The 23,842-nt window shown below is 37.1% G+C and overlaps 3 protein-coding genes across 4 annotated transcripts in view; 2 read left to right on the top strand and 1 right to left on the bottom strand.

Annotated features, from left to right (window-relative positions):
• Positions 1-525: 525 nt before the first annotated feature.
• On the bottom strand, positions 526-11,150 carry LOC127965315 (signal transducing adapter molecule 2). The gene is made up of 14 exons (XM_052566075.1): positions 10,982-11,150; positions 9,691-9,775; positions 9,395-9,470; positions 8,409-8,504; positions 8,132-8,278; positions 4,727-4,796; positions 4,350-4,542; positions 4,144-4,238; positions 3,954-4,036; positions 3,735-3,822; positions 3,095-3,149; positions 2,846-3,002; positions 2,591-2,733; positions 526-2,069 (listed from the first exon to the last, which is right to left on the bottom strand). Exons 1-14 carry the CDS (start codon positions 11,019-11,021, stop codon positions 1,868-1,870), a joined length of 1,530 nt encoding a protein of 509 aa, XP_052422035.1. The 5' UTR covers positions 11,022-11,150; the 3' UTR covers positions 526-1,867.
• Positions 11,151-11,563: 413 nt separating this feature from the next.
• On the top strand, positions 11,564-19,240 carry LOC127964860 (very-long-chain (3R)-3-hydroxyacyl-CoA dehydratase 2). The gene is made up of 7 exons (XM_052565274.1): positions 11,564-11,782; positions 13,419-13,536; positions 14,247-14,265; positions 14,742-14,830; positions 17,330-17,451; positions 17,525-17,703; positions 17,838-19,240. The coding sequence occupies exons 1-7, from the start codon at positions 11,658-11,660 to the stop codon at positions 17,918-17,920; spliced, it is 735 nt and encodes a 244-aa protein (XP_052421234.1). The 5' UTR covers positions 11,564-11,657; the 3' UTR covers positions 17,921-19,240.
• Positions 19,241-20,476: 1,236 nt separating this feature from the next.
• LOC127964859 (adenylate cyclase type 5) overlaps positions 20,477-23,842 on the top strand; it is a 63,067-nt gene continuing 59,701 nt past the window's right edge. The window contains exon 1 of one of the 2 annotated variants that reach the window (XM_052565273.1): positions 20,477-23,443. In XM_052565273.1, the coding sequence (XP_052421233.1) occupies positions 22,523-23,443 (921 nt within the window). In that variant the 5' untranslated portion in view covers positions 20,477-22,522. The remainder of the gene's footprint in view (positions 23,444-23,842) is intronic. The other variant, XM_052565272.1, reaches the window with a different exon arrangement.

Below are 23,842 nucleotides of genomic sequence, written 5' to 3'. Positions count from 1 at the left end.
CCCCCACCCCAACCAAAAAAATAAATAAATAAAAATAATTAGAAGAAAATATTTAGCTTTCAAACTACGTCATGCTAAATCTGTTACTTTATTTTTAATAGACATGAAATATTACAAATAGTTAACTGCAGTTTGATAGATGTACATTATTTATATATAAATAAATAAAAAATATAAAAAATAAATAAATAAATAAACACCGAAAGGGGTACAAAAAAAAAAAAAAACTGTAGCAAGTTGTTGTTGTTTTTTTTTGAATGGTGCATGCTGTATCTACGAAGAGCTGATAAAAAATGCTAAATTGCAGGGGGATTTATACACAGCTGTAGCTGCTTTTCCAACAGACTCAGGTTGATAATTAGTAGCATATCAGATGTGCAAGAAGATTTTAACTAAACATGACCAGATATGATGCACACATTCTGTCAAATAAATCTGAATAATTAACATTCAGCAACTCCAAATCAACTAAGAATAGATAAGTTTGGGAGAACGCTGGTAAAGTATCCACAACAGAAAAGCACATTTTGAAACACAGGTAGTTTTTATTTTCTAAAGACTATAAGAGTTCACTTTGTTACAAAAGGAATTTGAAAAAGGAGCAGGCAGGATACAAAGAAATCTAGATGTTACAAAACATTGAGTACAATACAGATTTCCCTCTAAATCTCTTAAAACATTCAGGTTTACAAATATACAGCAGCTTTTGAAATAAAGTCTTTTGAATTGGTTTCTATGTTCATTACGTCTCCTGAAAGAACAAGGCATCTGGTGGTAAATAAATCTTTATAAAGTTAAGGTGCAATACAGACAAAGCCAGATATTTAACATCTAATATACAACTTTTTTTTTCTTTTTTCGAGCAGTTTATGAAAAACAATGTTTACGACATGAATCAAATTTTAACTAGATTGAAACCTGTCTATATGTTAAAGGAATCATACATATCCCAATTTCAGTTAAGAAGAAATGGGTGGATATATCAGAAAAGCACATTTCTTCACATACATAAGAAGCATAAAACGACAATTAATTCATAATTTCGAGGAGTCATAGACCAGATGAAAATTACACTGTTTGCAATTTTACATGCATTAAATTAAGTCGAACAACAGCAAACACCCACAATTCAAACACAAGCAGTACTTGCATATTATAAATATCATTATACAGTGAAACATATGGATTGACCATAAAGGGATTGCATTTGTGAACACTGTCAGTTCTAAAGCACAGTGTGCAAAGGAATTTATGAACATTACATGTAGCCTGTAGTAAACTGTGTGTGTCCCAACTAAATCAGTCCCATAATTTTGGAATCACTAACAGCAGAATGAACCGAAAACTGCCATTTTGATTGTAGGAGTTTATAGAAATACTCTGAGTATTGGCACATAAATCCATCCCAGATTTGGAGATCAATGTATAATCTTCTTCATACAATCAAACCCACATTTGCTTTGAAAAGCAAGAAATTTAGGGTCAGTTAACCCAGAAATAAATGAAAATGCTAACAATTAATCGTAAGAATCGTATCTTCAAATGAGGAAAAGTATGCATGTATGTGCATTTTACCATTTGATCTTTAATTCTCAATAAGCCAAAAGATATGCTGGTGATTAATCACAAGACGACAAAAAATTATGTTTATGGTTAGTGTGACTCATTCCATCAATTCTGTACACCTGCCCTAGACTGCTTCATGGGTTAGTAAGTGGGAGAGAATGAAGTGCTTGCTTCCTTTCAAGTGGATTACTTTGTGCTGTGAAGACCCCCTGACATCGATAGAGACTTGAGAGAAAAATACTCTCAACCCCATATCACCATTTGGAATTTGCACTGAATAATAATGGCTGTGGAGTCAGCCTTACAGAAGGGGTTGCTGGTAGAAGGCTGCTTGTTGCTGCTGAGGTGCAGGTTGGGCTGGAGCGGACATCGGATAGGAGGTTGGAGGCAGACCAGGATTACCATTCTGATAGGCAGACATGTCCATAGCCATGCTCATCTGTGGGGGGTAAGGGGCTGGGGCTCCAGGAGCATGGTTTACATATGCTGCATTCATGGGGCCACTGCAGGAAATAAGATATTTGCTGAAATTTAAAGCTAGTTTTCCCAACACCACTATCAGAATGATACATTTTAAACAAAATGCTATCCAAAAAAAGCCTGTGCTGACAGGTACACTGTCCAGCATCATGTGCTGATTCCAAAAATAGTGTCTGTTTTGCCCTAGCTCGTCGCACTTTCTGAGAAAATATGATGCAAATTTTGTCTCAGTTTTGCTTATACCAACATTTATAAAGAGAAGAAGGCTTGTATTATCTTCAAATAGGTTATTTGTACAATTCTCATCTGAAGACATAATTTTATGCCTATTCCTGATTTCAAGGTTAGAACAAGCAAACATGACCTCTAATTCCAGTATATCTAGTGACATTTTCTGAAGCAAAACGCTCTGTTTGTAGGAAACAAATCCATCAAGACATTTTGAACTTCAAAAAATTAGTTTCTCCAGAGAATGTTTTTTTGCATATACAGGAATGAAAGACAAGGCCAAAGTTGCTTCAGAATTTGAGGTAGACTAGATTACCTGATGTAAGGAGGTTGTGCTGGCTGGCTGGTGGGCACTGAATTGACTGAAGGAGGAAGAGAGCAGAGAGGTCCAGCTTGGTCCGTAAGACTATATCCCTGTGGAACACCAGAGGACATGTAGGCTCCAGACGGCTGATAACCCTGAAAGAGATAAGAAATAATAAATAAAGAACTCAGAATAATAAAAAACTGAATTGTTTGTGTCACAAATATGAATTGGCACTAATTCTATATTTTAAATGGCAAAGCAAACCTGCATAGAGAGATGAGTAGGGGCTCCTGGGTAAGTGCCTTGGAGATTCTGCATTTTGGAGTATGCGTTGTAAAGCGGAGCCTCGTTGATTAGCTGGTTATACAGTTCCAGAGCCTCCAGCACCTTCACATTCAGCTCGGACAACTCTGAGTGTTTCCTGCACGAATGAGAGAGAGAGGTTTCTCCTCACATGCAAAAGACTGAAAAAACAGCCGACTGATTCTGGGGTAAGTTCTGATTTCAACAAACCTGTCAATTTCTTGTAGTTTCTCATCAATCATCGGGTTCATCTTTTCACAAGCATCTGTAAGAACAGAACAAAAGATTAACACTCTGGAATTACTCGGAGGAACTGTCAGGTTCAGTGATCTTGTGGGCAATGTAACATTTGACAATAGAATAGTGTAACTATGATAAAAGACTCTGATGATGCATTATTATCATCACAAATCTTTCAAAGTTTTTATATTTTCACTAACTTACATTTATAATACTATACTTTGCATTTTATTACCCTGGCAGTAAAAGCAATTCATGCCGCTGCGTAGGGGTTTCAAGAAATTTGACTTTCTCTTATCTGGGCAATGTTATCAATCTCTAAATATTTCTTCCTCTTTTGGTAAATCACAGAAATGCTATTGTGTTTTTTTTTTGCTTTTGAAGCAAATCGGAATATTTCACTACTATAGAAGTTTACCCAACTATTACAAATTATGTTTCTAAGAAACCTGGAAACATGTTAAGGGACCAGAAGAACCAATATTCTGGAGAGCCATGTAAAGACATGACTTAAAATTCCTTATAATGTTATATTTTGTTTGTATGCCACATCCCTACACATAAATGTAATCAACGTTAAACAAGAGCTCAAGAAGGGTCTTCCTCGTGCCTTCTAATGTGACCAGCTCCGGGCCGTCAGGTGAGGCATCTGCAGGGTCTGTGTTCTGGAGCAGGTAGAGAGTTTTGTCCATTTTCTCCTGTAGAAATGTAGGAACAGAGTCAATGATTAACACAAGGCAAGAGAACTTCACCAAGAGCCTGTTTATCATATCAGTTACACTTCTCTAGATAAGTGGAGACGTGTGGCCGAAGATCATCTGGCACTCACCTCATCTATATACACAGGCTCAGGCTCAGTATTGACTTCAACGATGGGTTCCTCTGGGGCTACTGTCGTCTCTACATACATCACTATAGGAAAGAGAATTCAGGAGATATGCATGTGTAATTTGAATATATATATATATATAAAAAAACATTATTCTTGTACAAAACAACTATTCTATAAAGTGTATTACCAGGGTCTGGTTCAGCATTCAGGTTGGTTGTGACAAAGTTTGATGGAAAGAGGCCTACTCCTCGATGATTCTCTCCTTTCCACCAGTTTGGATCACTGTTGGATAACAGCGACATTACTTCTCATTGGACAATGGGTAATGAGTAATGGAAAATTTAAAGACAGCATTAACGCTTATCAAACAACGTCCTTGAATGAACAGTATACCTGTCATCAAGGATAATCACAAGCTCTCCAGCCTTAAAAGTGAGCTCATTGTCTTCAGCAGCTTCAAAATCATAGAGGGCACGCACTTTACGGGACTCTTTCCCTCCGTTGGTGTTGTAGGGTGGATCAGCTATCATGGTAAGGGGTCGTGTCTCTGCCTGCTGTTTCTGTTCCTGTAGGGACAGCTCAATGGCTGCATTGCGTAAAATACATACACTCATTATCTAGGTGCAGAGGACTGTAGCTGGATTTAAAAAAAAAAATTTTATGCTTCGGCACTTGGCAGGGGCCCAAAAACATTAGTCGGACAAGACTACATAAAAGATAATAACAGAAAAATGATATGAAAGTACATTAGCATGATGAGTCTCTCTCACCTTTGGCCAGATCATCATCATCAGCCGCTCTGCTGGTGGCAGGAGTACTGTTGGGCTTTGTGCTGGAGCTCTGCGAGTAAAGATCACATTACAACTGATTTGCAAAAAAGACATATACTGTGTGTGTGTATATATATATATATATATATATATATATATATATATATATATATATATATATATATATATATATATATATACATATATATATGTGTGTGTGTGTGTGTGTGTGTGTGTATATTTATACACACTACATCAAAAGTTTGGGATCTGCCATTCTTCTGTCTCTTCTGCTCATCAAAGCTGCATTTATTTGCTCAAAAAATACAGAAACTACAGTAATATTGTGAAATATTATTGCAATTTAAAATACTATTTTTCTAGGTTAATATATTTTAAAATATAATTTATTCCTGTGATCAAAGCTGAGTTTTCAGCATCATTACTCCAGTCTTCAGTGTCATATGATCCTTCAGAAATCATTCTAATTTGCTGATTTATTATCAATGTTGAAAACAGTTGTGCTGCTTAATATTCTTTGGGAAAAAGATTTCTATTTTGAATAAATGCTGTTCTTTTTAACTCAAAGAATCCTAAATAAGTGCTGTTCTTTTAAACTTATTAACTAGTCAAAGAATACTGAAAAAAGTATTACAGGCTATAAAAAAAATATTAAGCAGCACAACTGTTTTCAAAATGGATAATAAATCAGAATTTTAGAATGATTTCTGAAGGATCAAGTGACACTGAAGACTGGAGTAATGATGCTGAAAACTCAGTTTGCATTGTGCACAACAGTTGTCAATCATGTCAGTACGCAAATGCGCTAACAGAAGTTATTTACATAGACATTTTTTTATTTTGCGATCTGCGTACCACTTATCTGCACCCCTGGTTATATGAACACAGAAATATAATGCCATCTTTAGACTTACTAGAGCAAATACTCAAGGAAAATGAAACCGATACCAAGCACACCATTTACATAAGTAGGTTTTTGAGATAACATTTATATGACGACTTCTGAGTGACACCGAAAAGTCTTGTGACCTCTTTTATGTCGAGGGTGCTCTTTAACAGCTATGGAAATGTTTACATGGACTTGCCCTTCTGTCAAACAAAATGATCAAACAATAAATGAAGGAAATGGATTGCAAAGAAGAATAGTCATCTCATGGGTCATGAGGGCAGTTTGACAAATATGTGAGAGGAAATTCCATTCCATTCTGTTTGCTTGATTCTCTTGTGTGAAGTACACACACATGCTTCAGCATTCCAGATGCACTCGGCTGATTTATACGCCTCTAACCTAGATAGCTGAAGTGTTAGCAGACACTTGTCTGTCATGTGAAAACAAGTGGTCAGGTTTAGTCACATGATTCATTTATGATCCATCTCTCAAAGAGAGGTGGCTGACTATTGGTTATTAACTATTGGTTATTAACTATGGGCATTTATGGTATACTTTTAATGTATCTTTAAATACAAAATAGAGCATTTGAAAGATTGACCAAACAAAACAGTAAAAACAAAGAAAAATCACCCCATAATAAAATAATATTGCTTACACACTTCCATTCAAGAATTCTACAGATCAAGAGAGTTTTAGATTACTAACAGCAATATTGTTAAATATTACTACAGTTTAAAATAACTGTTTCTATTTTGCTATATTTGAAATATTTTCCCCAATGATGTCAAAAGCTGATAAGCTGGAGCCATTACTTCAGTTATCTTTCTGATATCCTGATTTCTTGATAGGATTATTTGATGAATAGAAAGTAAAAAAAAAACAGCATTTATTTCAAATAGAAATCTATTATTTTATAAATGTCATTTTTAATTAAATGTCTTTGCAGAATAAAAGTATTAATTCATTTCCATACACACACACAGATATATAAACGTCAATGGTAGTGTACAGTTATTATATATTAATTCATAAATGAAACCCACTACAACATACATGGACTTACAAAAATATTTCTCTCTATTTTAAAATGCAAACATTTGACAACATCAGTCCCAGAAACTTTGAAAGAACATTACAATGACCTTCACTGCAGACTAGGGCTGCACGTTTTCAAGTTTTTCATTAACCGTTAACCGAGGCCCTTAGCGGTTAATAATCGGTTAACCATAGTGTGCGCCAGGGTTTCCGTTGTCCGGTAATTTCCAGACATTGGCCAAAAAAAAAAAAAAAAAGTCCGACAAAATTTAATCTCACCGGTCAAACTGTCCTATTAAAACTACCTAATAATCCCGCCCACTAACACAATCTATATTTGAGAATAAGCCTAAAATGTATAAAGCAAATAGGCTATACACCGACCTTTGGCTATGTTATAAAGGAACAGGCTCTAGTAACGTTAATGGTTATGTAACTTTCCGTGTTTCGGCGAAGGTAACAAGCAGGCTCCGCGGCCGCCTCGCTAAGGCTATGACTATGATATGTTTGACAGATACAATATTTGAAAATCGATAATTATTTTTTTTAATTACATTTATATCTGAATTTATGTCAACCTATAGACTTTCAAATATCAAAATGTCATGAATTAATATGTATTTGTGTACAAAATGACATATAAACATATTTTCCTATTATATTTTGCCTGGAAACGCTTCCAACAAGGCGTCAGTTCTATTTCAAGCATGCACGCGTCGAGCCGCGCCTGAGCCGCGCGTCTTACGCAGGCAGTCGGCAAGCTCTAACCTGTTAACATGGGAGCCGAATTAAAAACAGACACGCCACGCAGCTGAGATGCTTTCGCTCATCGCCACGCATCCAGTGAGTCCTGACCGGCCTAATGATGCCCGGGTGTTGGCTGTTGAGATTACAACAACGAGGTTGTACTTGAAGTATATCTAAGCACTGTATTGCAATACTTGCATTTTGCCCCGTCACTCTCAATTTTAAAGTGCTCCAACGCTGTACTTTTTTTTGCCCGCTTCATATTAGAAAAATGACTTCTTCTTGTGGACATTACAAATGTCTGGGAGCGCTCTGGCGGTCTCTGGTGGTGCAAAAATGTATTACAACTAAATTCAATGAACGCCATTGACGTCACTTAACCGAGCAAAATGTTTCACTCGGTTACGCAATTTTTAACGGTTAATCGGTTAACTATGGACACCCCTACTGCAGACATGGCATGATAACAAGGTGACACCGATACATCTGTCACAGATTTCTGTGACCTACCAGTAGAGGAAACACAAACAGAATAACTAATGAACGATGCAGAATTAGGATCTAAAAAGTCGCTGTGAAAGTAAACCCAGCCAAATTACAGGGTCATATATCTAGGCCAAATACCAGCAGCTGCTGTCTGTTCATCAGCGTCTGTGTTAATGGACAGCTGACGTCATAACGTGAGATCCAACAGGATTGACCTGGAATACCTGGGTGTTTGTGGTGGGAAAGGACACTCCGTCTTCTTTGAGGGACTTGATGGTGGCACTGATGAGACTCAGCTGTGGGTCTTTCTGGAAATATTCAGCCCACTCCACCATCAGGGCCTTGAGTTTCTCAGCAACCTTTGGGTGAACCTGAGGAGAAGAGAATGAGGGTGGTAGACATTTACCGATAGACAAGCAAGCTTATTATACTTTGAAACAAGGATTCGTCCTGTTATATGTAATTATCCTTTAATTTATTTAGTGAGCTAAAGTTCCTTACCTTGTTCAACACACCACGAACTTCACTGGCAAACTCTCGCGAGCAGATTTCTAGGTGAAAGATTTTTCCACTGTTTGAAACGCAGGCACCCAGCAACTAAACCCAGAAAATACAGCAATATTTAAGAGACCGTTATTTGCAATTTATGCACAGGTAAATTCAAAATTGTATAGTCACTGAAGATATTTACATTACTTTTTAAAGTCTGGAAAACGTCATTTAAAAACTTCCTGATACTTCTAGGATTTCAATGACAATAAAAGCTATTTTCTACACAGGCAGTGATTGCACACTTGTTACATTTCTATAAATGTTTATGCTTCAAATGTGCATAAATGAAACTTTATATAATAATAAAGATGATTAATAATAATAATAATAATAATAATTCTGACAAGTATATAACATAAGATAAAATGGAAACACAAAATAAAGATTCATACTAATGATATTAATAATTATTATGATTGTTATAGTTGTTATTGCAGACTTGTAACATTTCTGTAACTGTTATTACTTTTCATATGTGTCAATTAAATATTAATACTACTGCTAATAAATTGTATTAACATTATCATCATTATTGGGAAAATTATCTATATTATTATTATTATTACAACAAATTCAGTAACTCAAATAAAAATGAAGAGCACATCAACCCACTTTATTCCTTCGTAATATCTATGTAGTACATTTTTGTAAAGACACAGCCAGATGACAAAGAATTAGAAGATATCTAAAAATAGACTGAGACATCTATGCAGGCTCAGAGTGGGAGCCTGTCACTTCCAGATGCTACAGAGAGTTTTTCAAGCTTTTACAGCTTTAGTTTCTTTTATACTAGTTTAGTCTGCAGTGACTATATGCAAGCCATACATAGGTTCATTGTCACCAAGAACAGAAACACTGTGACATCTCATACCGTTTATTAAACTATGGGTGCAACTTTGTTTGACTACAATGTGAACTGAAGATGAAGAGCTCACCGTTAATGCTTGCATGGCTACATGAGGGACCTTGTGGTTCACACGCTTCATTATTGACCTGAGACAATCCTTTGCACTATGAAAGAAAAAAAAAAACGAGAGGCACGAAAATATTAAAATTAGGGAGAGAAACATCTTTTTTACATAAAAAAAAAGACATATTGAACAAAAAATGTATCTATATAAGAAGAACAAAAATGCATAAAAGCAACATTAATGTTATTAATTGTTACTAAAATAAGCATTAATAACATTAGTTATTTGAATCTCGTTCGTATGCTGCTATTTGAGCTCACCCATTGGGAGTTGTCCCGACTCGGTCACAGATGTCCATAATGAGGCCCCAGTCCTCTGATGTGTTGGTTTCACTAGTTGCTTTCTCTGAATATGCAAATGAAGAAGCATTCAAAAAAGATACATTCAAATAAAACTCTCGAAGCAATTTTCTCTTATTATAGATCCAGATAATAACTTAACATTTTAAAATTGAGTCAAAGTTTACACCAGCAAGTTCCAAACCTTCATCTACCAAAAAGGTCATAAACACATACTACTGAGTATAATAATACTAAAATAAGTGTGAATATTATCTGATTATCATCTTAGCTATTGAAGAACAAGTTTTTAATACATTTTAATTAAGCAAGAGGCTAAGATTCGTCCCGTTAAACAGACAAAGTAGCCTGTTTTGCCTGTTATTTTGCATATCCCGCTTGTCTGAACAGGCACATCAACCGTTTCTATGATAATACACTAGTGATTAGTTTACCCCTCCTTCAAGAATAAAACAACTTGGGCGCATCTGAATGACAAACATAATGAAGACAGGGAAAACTGCATTGCGACATCCAGCAAAGTACAACTTGAAGTAAAATCACAACAATAAAGTGTTTCAAACCCCTCCACTGAAGAGCATAAAGAGTCACATTAATCTCTCAGGACAAAACTATGAAAAGAAAAACACTGTTCTTACTATTGTGTGTTACTTTTGACATATGAACTCCTATTAATCTTTTCGTCATTAATGCTAACTGGAAATGGGTTAAATATATATACACATTTATTTTTTAAATTGTGGATTAATTACTTTAATTTTTTTTAAGCAGAACGTTTTGATTATATAATATTATATTCGCAAGGCTGTATACTAAATCATGTTATATGTACTTTTTTTTAAACAGGAAATATCTTCAAGTTAATAAACGTTACTTATTGTAATAATACACATTTGAGCATTTTTTTTTCTTTCAGCATTTAAAACGTTGTACTTAATCCCCAAACGACTCAAAATAACTTTCTGACAGAGTATTTAAACTAAATACTAAAAAAAAAATCAGTGTTCATCTGAAAAGTTACAGAGATTTAGAACACTATTTTAAGGATGGTTTCAGTTCTGCTAGTAAAGTTTGACAGCTTTAATAGTTAAATCCCGATTTTTGAAACATTTGAGGGATCAGAGAAACAGAGGAAATAAACCAAACAAAAGGCAGAGCTCTTGAGGATCTGTCAGGGAGCAGCGGCCCTGTTAACGTTAACAGACTTGTCAATAAAACCCCACTTCGACAAAAACAACACTGACAGACTCACCCACATCCTGATCGAACGGGTTTTGACCAAATAAAGGCATTTTGCGATCTTTTCCTAACTATTTAAGGTTAAATTCAAGCTTATTATCTACGTATACCGACGATTTGTGGTTCTCTCGTCCATTAAAACGCGTCCGCTTCCACCAGTTGCTCTTCCGTAAACTTAGCACATAAACGCAATGCCTGTCAGAAACTGCAGACGTGTCACAGCAGTCAAATAATCCTAGATTTCAACTTTTATTTAGTATTTCTATCAAGACTACAAAAATAACTGATTCAATTATTTAATTATGTGTTTTTATAAATCTATATTTACGACAGGCATGTATGTTGATACCTGTGTAAAAAAACAACAACTGTGCGTTCCGCAGGAGACCCACAGTGACATCTAGCGACTGGAATATCTATTTCTGAAATACATGGAACCCAAAATTCAACACAAATATTACAATTTAATAATATTTTATTTATTATTAATGAACTGTTAAATTGTTATTGTTAAACATATATGTGAATAAGCGAAGCGAAACATCAACAACACATAATTTACACAATGTACTCGCCAGGGGGCGCTGCATTCATAAAACCTTCTATACATGTCAACTAGGCCACACGCCTTTATTCACTCATCGGGACCATCTGGATTATGATCCAGTGTTTCTAATGATAGTTTTGTCATGTCGGCACCTGCCATGGGGACCAGCAAAACAGCGCACACTGATTCCAGTAACAAGAAGAAAAAGGGACCCGGAACGCTGGCCACCGCATATCTGGTCATTTACAACGTGGTTATGACAGCAGGGTATGATGAAAATCAAAATCTCTTCCGTGCTCTCTGTTCAAGCGTGTGATAGTAATAATGAATGGTTAGATTTCAGAGAGCGTGCTCAAAGTGCTTTAAAGGTTCAAGGTTACCTCCCCATTTGTGTTTAAATCGCATGATTTAGCACAGTTTGTTTTGAAATTGCAATGAATGGACATCATTCTGAATATTCTGGTAATGCATTGCAACGTAAATCCTATTAACGCCTGTTTAACCGGCCACAGACTCTCCAGGGCTAGCGGTCATTGCGTGCATTGTTCTTGTTTCACAGTAACGTTAGCGGGTCTGTTGTGCAGTTAGATGACATTAATGGACGTACGAGTGAATTTATTGTATTCGTTAGCTTAAATGTAACAATATACAGTTCAATAGACAGTAGCTGTGGTTAAATAGCGAATAGAAGTGCACTTTACCCTTTACTGTAACCACGAAACTGTTGCACAATTATGTCAGTGTCGGAAACGAATCGATTCAGTAGGACCTTTTCTTTTTGAGATCGGATGTAGGAACAAGAAAAACCAACATTTAGAAAAAAAATATATACATAGATTAAATTATGTAGTGATAAATGGTTTATTTGAGAACAATATATTTAGTAAAATGTTCAATTAAAATATGTATTTATTTTTGCTCTCTGTGACATGCACACATGTATTTCTCTTCTAAAAACACGTTTTGACTGCTTTTAAAAGGTACTATATAAATAAAGATTTACTTACTAAAATCTATTTAGCTGCTCATTTCAACCATTAAAATGTAATCCACGAGTACTCCTAAAACTCGCTTATATAGTCTAATGATTCAAGTAACTAACTAACAATAGACGTTTTGACCGGTTATTGTAGATTTCAGTCCTTAATTTCAGTTATTGCACTCAAACAGCAAATGTAGTCTATTCTAGTGTTTTTGTAGCATGACTACAACAAAGAAAATCACTACAGAAGTTTACATGACTTTTAAGATTTTCTAACATTGCTTTCCACTGCTTGGAATGGCGAATCTTTCTTTTGAACCGAATAGTTTTCAAATCACTCGAACGTAAGTGAGGAAGTTTTCGAAGTTTTCGAATCAACTGATTCCTTCAAATGAATTGAACTTCCCAATGCGGTTTCAGCAGCAGTAACCAAACCGGGTTTGCTACATTTTCGCGACTTCTGTTGACCAGAATGCAATCAGGAATAGCTTGATGATGCAATTCAGTCATGCTTTTTAGTTGGAGACAATTTCATGATATCCCACAAAGACTTTGATTTTAAAATGCTTGAGCTGTTTATGTTTTTGGTGATTGTGCTTCTGCTAGAAACATGGTTTTGATGCTCTTCTATCTTCATCATGTTATACCAAGAATTGCATGCACAGCTGTGACAGATAAAGGAATAGAAAAACACATCTTTTGAGAAATTAGAGTGTGTATTCTTGTGTATATTTTGCATCAGTGTAATAAATGTGCTGGTCCGGATGTATTTGAATGAACTGGTTATATTTGCTGTTAACTGTTGTGCTGTAAGAAATTTGCATGCAGTTCCATTCCTGTGTGCATTGCGGAAATGCCCTCCTCTCTCAAATCAAGGACAAGTGGCACTACAGATTTACTCTGTGAATCTTTTTTATCTAGATGGCTGGTCATTGCTGTTGGTCTAGTTCGAGCATACCTTGCCAGGGGAAGTTACCATGGTCTTTATTACTCGATAGAAAAGCCCCTAAAATTCTTTCAGACTGGTGCCCTTCTTGAGGTGAGTGTTATGTGAGTTAAATTAATTCATAACTCTGAAGTAAACTTTTTTTAAAATGTTGTAAGTACACAGACAGTACACAATTAATATATAGAATCAGAATTAGCTTTATTCACCAAGAGTGCGCAAACACAAGGAATTTGTTGTGTCTTTATAAGGGGCTCTTGGTACATGCATATGAGAACAGAAAGAACATTTAAATGAGTCTAAAGAAAAAAAAAACTAACTAAAAATAATAATAATGTGGTATGAATTTGGAACAGAAGATTTATGTACTGTACAGATTTGTGCATTATTTATTCTGTATACAGCTCAGTTGAAACAAAAACAACAACAAAAAAAAAAAAACAATATAAATAATTATAATAATAAAAGTCACTTTAGATAAGTTCTTTGCTAAATGCATAAATAAATGTTTGAACACACACTACTGTTAAAAAATCTGGAGATAATTCTCTTTCTTTTTTTCTGTTTTTATTAAGAAATCAATCATTTCCAACATGGACTTTTTAAATAGATTGACAGTAAAAAAAAAAAAAAAAAAAAGAAATCTTATTTTGGTAATGAATACTGGAGTCGTTTTCTTTACCTTATTTCACATTGTGGAAATGTAGTTAAAATCGGAGTTTAAATTGATTATTTTTATGCTAAAATGATAATTCCTTGAGGCTGAGTGCACCTTATAATATTTTTCTTTGCTCTCTTCACAGATATTGCATTGTGCCGTGGGTAAGTGCACCCTGCTGCTAATAACAGTCTCTTATTAATTTCTACTATAAATATGCACTAGGTGAAGTATATAGACCAGATTGGCTATACAAGGAAAGCTTTTTTTAACCCAGCAGTGCTTTCGTCAGTGTGGGTGCTGCTTCCTCTGCCAGTCGGACTGTAATAATGTGATAAAGAGTTTCACTGCACCCGTGGAGCATAGAGTTCACAGTCCACTCCTCATTATTTGTGACTTAAAGCTTAATCTGACCTTTCCCAGAGCAAACAACCAGTCCTGCAGCACTCTCTGTTACATCATAACCATTCTTACTCTCCTGAAGTATTTTATTCCAATGATTTTAATTCTGTCTTAATGTCTCTATCATAATGTTTAGTGTAATGTATTAAGATTATTTTTTATATTTGCTCTAATGGATTCATAGTTAAAAAAATGCAAATGATTAATCTCTTTACACAATATTTGACATTTTGTGAAGGAATTGTTCCGTCCTCTGTGGTCCTGACTGGGTTCCAAGTGATGTCACGAGTGTTCCTTACTTGGGCAGTGACACACAGCGTTAGAGAAGTAAGTTTATGTATAAAGTGAAGTCTATTGGCTTCCATAGAATGGATTTTTTTTAAAAGTTAAAGGGATAGTTCGCACAAATAGCAAAATTATGTAATTTATAACTTACCCTCATGTTGTTCCAAACCCGTAAGACCTCCGTTTATCTTCGGAACACAGTTTAAGATATTTTAGATTTAGTCCGAGAGCTCTCAGTCCCTCCATTGAAGCTGTGTGTACGGTCTACTGTCCATGTCCAGAAAGGTAAGAGAAACATCATCAAAGTAGTCCATGTGACATCAGAGGGTCCGTTAGAACTTTTTGAAGCATTGAAAATAAATTTTGATCCAAAAATAGCAAAAACTACGACTTTATTCAGCATTGTCTTCTCTGAGCCGAGCCAGATAACGAACAAAAGACTGACTCGTTCACGAGTCAAGAACCGGTTGCATTGGTTTTCGGATCACCAGTAGTTCTTTCGGACAGTTCGATTCAATAAACCGGTTGAAGAAAACGGTTCACCAGTTCTTTTGCGCTCGCCATAATGGCGTAATTTGCGATGATTGCCCTTGATTCAAGCCTTCGGTTTACCCGCGCCAATAACACTAGCACAGAATCAGTTCAGAACAATCACCAAAAGAATCAGTTCAGTTCAGACGCTCTGTGTGTCGGTCTGCTTCACGCTTAATCACACATGCGCAGTATCATCAGCTCCTCGGTTCACGAATCACGAATTGGTTTGTTTGAACTCAGAGGGAGTGTCAGTCACATTAAAAAAGTTAACAGCTTAAGTCATTTGTGGATTAATGCGTATTAGAGATGCGAACCGTTTAAAACGATTCAGTTTGATTTGGTGAACTGGTTCAAAAAGATCGGGTTACATCGAATGATTCATTCGCGAACCAGATATCACAAACTGCTTTGTTTTGAACTCTCACAACAGACACGAAAGAAAAGACAATGCTGAATAAAGTCGTTGTTTTTGCTATTTTTGGACCAAAATGTATTTTCAATGCTTCAAAAAATTCTAACTGACCCTCTGATGTCACATGGACTACTTTGATGATGTTTTTCTTACCTTTCTGGACATGGACAGTAGACCGTACACACAGCTTCAATGGAGGGACTGAGAGCTCTCGGACTAAATCTAAAATATCTTAAACTGTGTTCCGAAGATAAATGGAGGTCTTACGGGTTTGGAACGACATGGGGGTCAGTCATTAAAGGGGGGTGAAATGCTATTTCATGTATACTGAGTTTTTTACACTGTTAAAGAGTTGGATTCCCATGCTAAACATGGACAAAGTTTCAAAAATTAAGTTGTACGTTTGAAGGAGTATTTCTGTTCCAAAAATACTCCTTCCGGTTTGTCACAAGTTTCGGAAAGTTTTTTTCGAGTACGGCTCTGTGTGACGTTAGATGGAGCGGAATTTCCTTATATGGGTCCTGAGGGCAGGTCTGCCGGAAGGTGCAACATGAGGGTGTGGAGTTCATGACAAAATTTTCATTTTTGGGTGAACTATGCTTTTAACTTTGCATATGCGGCAGTGTTATTTTATAAGTAAGTATTATTGAATTTTTGTAAATAATATTTTACATTTGCTGCAATTTGTTTTATTAGGTTAATTATCATTTGAAAACATTTAATGATTTATTCTGTGTTATAATTTTTATATTTTGTATTATTTAAAGGTTTTATTTAATTTTAACTTTCAACTTTAAATCATTTTATTTCACTTAGTTTAGGTTTAAGTGGGGAAACACTCTGTAAAACTAAAATTTATATTTTATTTAATCATTATTTTAGCTAATTTGTTATTGTTTTATTTTGGTTTTAGTTAAAAATAACGTTTTACTTGTTCAGGTGACCAACAAGTACTTGTTCAGGTATTAATGGTATATTATGATTATTTAAAAAAAACAATTCTGTCAGGACCAGGGTAAATAAAACAAATAAAAAAAAAACTGGATATGAAAATCCTAACCAATATCTCTAATTACTTATAAGCAATGTATAGAATAAACAACATTTCTGTTCGTCTCATTACATCTTGTCCACTGCCATCTAGTGGATTTCAACAGCTTGTTTAATATTTCAATATAAAAAAAATCCTGCATTAGTAGAATTTAAGTGTGAAGAAAACTATGTTATTTATTTCTGATTGTCCATCCCAGAGACAGACGTCTGAGCTGAAGTGTGTATTTCTGTAAGTTATTCCTATGAGAAACCTGCTTGAACCAATACTGGGGAGCAATACTAATATTTAACATGCCCATCTCTGCCTGTGTATGTTGCTAAAATAACCTCCTTTCAAGCCTGTATGTGTGTAGAAGTGAAGTTGGAGCCTCTGAATGCTTTGTGAAGTGCTTCCGTGTCCGACGTTCTCAGTAGTCCATCTTTGTGTGTCGAGTGGCTTCAGTCAATTGCAAAGGAACAGTAGCAGACATAACTGCATGGTTCTCGACTAAATGAGCAGTTCTGTCTCTTCCCTGTGTGACTCACAGTTTCCCTCGTTTTAGGTCCAAAGCGAAGACAGTGTCCTCCTCTTCGTGGTGGCCTGGACAGTCACAGAGATCATCCGTTACTCTTTCTACACCTTCAGCCTGCTCAACCATCTGCCTTACCTCATTAAATGGGCAAGGTGAAGCTTCTTAGACTTTATTGTCTGGCCTTTTTTGCTAGAAAACTACATGTTGTTTTTCAAATATTTACAGGTACACGTTTTTTATCGTGCTGTACCCCATGGGAGTGGCAGGGGAACTTTTGACCATCTACGCTGCGTTGCCATACGTTCAGAAAACAGGGCTGTACTCCATCACCTTGCCTAACAAGTACAACTTCTCCTTCGACTACCACAGCTTCCTCATCCTCGTCATGGTCTCCTACATCCCACGTACGTTGTAATCTTCCATCTGTAAATAATCGGATACCTCGTTTGATCTCTTTGAAATCTCTAGAAGCTCATTCTTGTCTGTTTAATGAAGCGCTCTGTTCCTGTTAATGACCATCTTTGTCTGTGTTCCTCAGTATTCCCTCAGCTCTACTTCCACATGATGCGCCAGAGGAAGAAAGTTCTGGGTTACGTGGAGGAGTACAGCAAAGTGGAATAAGTTGCCACACGCAGCAGAACGCCACACTACAGATTTGTTATTTTTAAAAAAAGAAGACAAGGCATTCTTGTGGATAAAACAGGCCAGATAAGCAGAATGATTGTTAATGATACTATTTTGGTCAAGAACTGTTGCAGCTGGGGATTTTTTGGGGGGATCCTGTAACAACACCAATGGCTTTTCCTCAGTTTAGAGGGAGAGAAATGCCGTTTCCATACTAATACATCAGCTTCTGTGTCAGACATTTTTCTTTTTGATTCTAAATGTAGATTTACTGACCAAATATTGTAGCAGATATCACTCAGACAAAGAGCAAAAATACCGTTAGCTGCATCTGGTGGCTTTAACCAGAAAACAAATGTCTCATCATTTTCCAGCGTGGTGTGTTTTGTACCCTGTATTTCAGATATAATTGACTTAAATCTGTTTCTCACTCAAGTCATTCCTTTTCCTTATATTTGAGTATGATTCCTAACTCCTGAACCGTACTTGACTTTCACACTACTTGTCTACTGATTCCCATCATGATTACTGTTAGTGCTTTCTTTTTGTTTTGTGCTGTGTTTTTAAAAGGATCAACGTTAATCGGTTGTTTTAAGCAGTATTGGATATGTATTGTTGGTTTGTGGCCATTTGCAGAAAAAAAGAGGTGTGTAGCCCAGAGAAATTGGCTGAGTTGCTGGGTGGGACCTCATAGTCAGTGCTGTCTACTAATGTACTAGATGGGCATTTCTGTCGCAGAAGGAGATTGCAGATGACATTTTTAGGAGCTTTTATGGCTAGCGATGTGGAAGAGTTTGGCTGAGAGAGACTCGCACGCCGAGCAGAAGAGAGCACAAGCCTCGGCTAACGGGGGCCAATTGGATTTGAGTGCCTCCAGTCATGCTTTTCCAATGAGTCAAATCTAATAATGTGGAGCGAAAGCTGGGAGTCAAGACTAACTTAACGCTTCATTGCCCGTCTGCCTAATTGTGAACAGTCAACTTCAGCCCTCCCAATGCAAATGAATCTCTCTCATACTGAAGTGTGAGCCGCCACACTGTTGCACAGATAGTCTTTGCAAACAAAGTGGTAAGCCTGTTCTCCTTATAAAGCCTATCTGTGAAAAGATTAGCATGGGATGAATGGAGTGCAACTTTGAATAACACTGCATGTAAAAGTGGTGTGGCTAAACCTTGGTTCGTAGAAGCATGACCCTTAACTCAAATAAAAATGCCAACATTGTCAAGCTTTTGATATTCAAGTTCTGCATGGGACCAGCAAAATTTGTATGGATAGTAATATGATGATATATATTTACAATAAACCATAACATGAGAAGCAAGGCCAGATTGTTTTTATTATATAAGTTGAAGTGCTTTATCTTCATATTTTAGTATTTAACTGGTGTAATTAAAAGCATAAAAGCAAGGGGACTACAGCATATTCATACGATCTTCACTTGAGGGCAGTAGAGATCTATCTTTGACTCCAGCATCAGGATATATTTTAACTGTACATGGTCCATGTGCACCATTGTCAGAAATTTACCTTCTTATTAAGGGACAATATTTGCTTCCTGGGGTTTGTTTTTTTGCCATTTAAAAAACTCAAATAAATTCTAATGTCAAAATACATGCTTATTTCACTAAAGTAACCTTTCCTTTTTGAATAATTATATATATATATATATATATATATATATATATAGTATTTAAAACAATTAATTATGAACCAATTTTAGTTTTATATTTTGAATTTCTCCCTAAGCCTCTCTATTTTTTTAGTTTTAAAATTGGTATTCAGAAAAGTTTGTAAAGCCGAATGGAAACATTTATATAATAAAACAGCTTCATTGTCCAATACATATCCACAGTTTGAAATAATACAGATGAGATTAAGATAATTTTCACTCCTTTTTAAAGTTTTTGATTTTCGATTATATAAAGCATGAAAAAGCATTCTGTGGTGTTTAAAATTAAAGTGAGACGAAATAGCTTTAAAGCTAATTTCCTTAGGGGTTGTATCTCAGCATCTCATCTGTTTAAAGGATAGGAGTCATGAGACCTATGAAAAACAAAACCGAGGAAGCATGACTTTGTTGACTGCAAAACAACAGGATCTTTGTCTTATCGAACTGACACAGAAAAGCTGAATTCCCCTCACAAAGACAGAATCCTGCATTCTGAAACAGAAAAGGCGTCAACACAATGGAATGATGAACAACTGACAGCAATGATGAATGTTAATGATTTCATTTTTAATTAAACATTCCCATGCACATTATTCATATTTACATAAAACATCCACTAAAAGGTTTAATATTCAGAATATCAGTAAAAGGTGGTTTAACAACAACAACAAATAAATACTTAAAACACCAAGAAAACTTTTATACCCCCACTTTATTAGCAAAACGAACAAATAATTTCCCCCACTCTGCCTTGGGTACAGCTGTGCGGATAGTCCCGCCCACTTATCCAAATCACGGTGTATTGACGCACAGGTTGACCAATAGAAAAATTGATTGGCAACTTGTGCAACCTTCTTTCCAATAGAATCGCAGATAAGGCGGGGCCTAAAGATCATACTTGGTTGAATGGCACTACAAAGACAAGAAGCACCAAAACGGAGGATAACGCTCAATCAATTCTGTCCACTTCGGTCTTGGGGATCTGCAGGGAAAGGACGCGCAGCTCCGTCCGACACAATCAATTCGCAGCTCGGCGCGAGCAGGGCGGATTCAACGCTCCTGTGGCGTCACAATTCATCTTCTCATCCAGACGCCAGCGCTGGTGATGTTGCTGCTGCTGCATCAGGAGCACTGGAGATCACTCTCTGCACAGCACGGATGAAGACTCCTTCACCAAAGGACACTTGTGAGGTCATCTTGGGGTGACGCAACTGACCATGCGTTGGAAAGCTCAGGTTTTCACAGCAATCGTGATCATGTAATCATCTGGTGGGCTGCGACCTCTTATTCACAGGTGTACAGCTTGCGTGGATCAGTGCATCAGTGCGTGCGCGCCATGGATTCGTGCTCTGCACTTCTAGCTCAGACCAAACCACACTTTTGCGGACACTGTTTGTTCCTGTCATGAAAACGTGGAGATCTAGCGTGACGGGTGTAGGGTCAGTTCTCATTAATCGGGACTAAATAACGCAGTTGGAGTGTGCGAATTATGTAGTGACTTATTGGTGGGCAGACCATTTAAAAATAATTCTGCCTTTTTTTTAAAGAAATAAATCCGTTAAATTATTAAATGTAAATATTATTTGGGGGGAGCCACAGTCTTTCGAGGTTGGTCTCGCGCAAACCCAAATCGCCATTTGGCGCCACTAACAAATATCAGTTTCGAGTCATCTTAAACAGATTTGTAAACACATTTGTTATAAGTAACTATAATAAAGCGATACTTTAGTTTTTGTCACGCATGGACGTATCGAAACTAACCGCGATGGAAAGCTGGCGAGCAGCTTGCTGTTGTTATGGTTACGTTACCTCATCTGGCTAATGCCACTTTTATTTGTTAGCTTCCGTTTATCGACAGAAGATACGCGCTTTGCTGAAACGTTTCAACCCTATATACAGGTCTACTTACCTTCATAGACTCATACTTGTGTGGTTTTTATTTACTCGGATGGTTCAAGTCTTAATTAGGGGGTTGATTCCCTAAAATACAACCTATTAATTTGCACTCAGAGGTGATTTGTGTATTAGTATCTATGAATTGAAATGGGGCGCACAATTACCCCCTCTGCTGTTTACCTCCCAATGCGCTAGACACTTGTGGATGTGTCCCAAACGACTACTTTGTGAATTTAATTAAAGTCCTCTGTGATGTAAAAACGAGCGGATTGACTTGCAAAATGTGTTTATCTCTCTTGGAAAGTTGCTACAACACCGTACTCACTTTACATTGGTTCTAATTTCTAACAGCAGTATGCAAGATGCTGCTTTTATACCTTACAAAATGGATCACTTTTACTAGTTCTTTTTTCTATTAACGTTAGATGCACGTCAATATCTCACACACACACTTACTTTTGGTTTAGACTACTTTTTTAAGTCACCAGCTAACTGCAAAGTTATGTCTTAAATTGGCAGATTACTTTAATATAGGCTGTGTCCCCAAAAGTAATCCCATCTTTATTGTACGAACAATTTATTTGGGCTCACATACACATGATTGACAAGTTTAATATACAGTGCGCGAATCATTTTAATCTGATTCGGTTCGTTTCGCGTCACCCATGTTGGTGTCTCTTGAACAAAAACAAAACGCTAACGGCTTTAATTTAAAACATTTCTTTGTGGCGTTGCACCAAAATAATAAGAGTACGTTAGATATGTATCGTTCAGTACAAACAGATGTTAAGCAGCTGGTGCTATGGTTTCCTCCTCAAGCAAAGGCGATTTCTGTTGGCGAGTGTAGGATGTAGATTTAGCGCACTCCGACTAACTTGCGCGGCTACTGAAACAATATTTGAAAGCGTTCAACGTTATATGTTTGTATGTAAAAACTCGTAAGACTTCCGAGTTTTTATTTGAGTTAATTAGGGAATCAAACCCCCATAATTCGCACACCCTGAAGTCATTGATTGCATGTAGTGACCGAGATCATGTCCAGATCTAACAGCGTGAGCCCACCCGGCGCTGGCGCTCCCGGACTGAGGGGAGGGACGGAGCACAGATCCGCTTGGGGCGAGTCTGAGTCCGTGGCGAACGGATGTCCATACTCGGCCAGATCCTCCTGCAAAAAGCTCATACGGTCCAACAGTCGGTGGAGAGAGGACGATGACTTCGAGCGACAACCGGCCCGAACCACGACCACCGTTAGCCGGGTTAGTTTCAGATCCAAGTCTGCCTGGCAAGAACACGGGGAGGAGAGCCGCAACAATAACCGATCTTCCCCGAGGTACCGAGATGGAGAAGTGAGACCCAAGTCCGTGGAGCTGGGTTTGGAGGACAGAACCAAGTCCAAACCAGAGGAGGAGCTCATACCTGAAGTCAACTGTTCCATGAGCGCGTGCTGCAGCGGCGTGATGCAGATCTTCAAATCCAAGAAGTTCCAGTCGGAGAAGTTGGAGAGGCTTTACCAGCGCTACTTCTTCCGACTCAACCAGAGCAGCCTGACGATGCTCATGGCCGTCCTGGTGCTGGTGTGCGCGGTGATGCTGGGCTTCCACTGCGCTGGAGGGGTGTATCGGGTCACTTACGTGGTGGTTTTCACCACCACGATCTTGCTCATCCTCACGCTGATTGTCGTGTGCAACAGGAACGGCTTCCATCAGGATCACATGTGGATAGTTTGCTATGTGCTCATTTTGGTGGTGCTGACTTTGCAGGTGATCGGTGTGATCTTCGTGGAGCCGCGCAGCGCGTCTGAAGGCATCTGGTGGACCGTGTTTTTCATCCACGTCATTTACACACTTCTGCCCGTGCGGATGAGAGCGGCGGTCATCACTGGAATTATACTGTCTGCCATACACGTGCTGGTCTCATGGAAGTTAAACGAAATGGACATCTTTTTGTGGAAACAGGTTAGTACAGTGCATATTTATATGCTTTCATCGTTTGAATTGATCTGTCTATCTATCTATCTATCTATCTATCTATCTATCTATCTGCCTATCTGCCTATCTGCCTATCTGTCTATCTATCACTCAAGACTGTCAGCGTGGTCATTTGACCATAGGCAGATAACATGGTTGCAGTGAGTCTATTTGGTTACGTGCACACTTCCATGAGATTGTTTTTTTGCAGCAGTTGTGTAAACAAGAAGAAAATGTGTTTAGTAGTTTATAGCCAACACTTTCCTCTGCCAAATAAAATTCCAAAAGAAGCCAGTGCATAATACTTTCTAATCAACAGTCTGGACGACAGCTGGACGTTTGCGAATGTTCCGTAATCACTCCTCTCCAAACTCCACTCCGTGTTTT

Source organism: Carassius gibelio, chromosome B9 (assembly GCF_023724105.1).
Source record: "Carassius gibelio isolate Cgi1373 ecotype wild population from Czech Republic chromosome B9, carGib1.2-hapl.c, whole genome shotgun sequence".
NCBI classification, from domain to species: domain Eukaryota; kingdom Metazoa; phylum Chordata; class Actinopteri; order Cypriniformes; family Cyprinidae; genus Carassius; species Carassius gibelio.
Note: the sequence above shows the minus strand (reverse complement) of the source record. Positions and strands in the feature narration are given on the sequence as shown.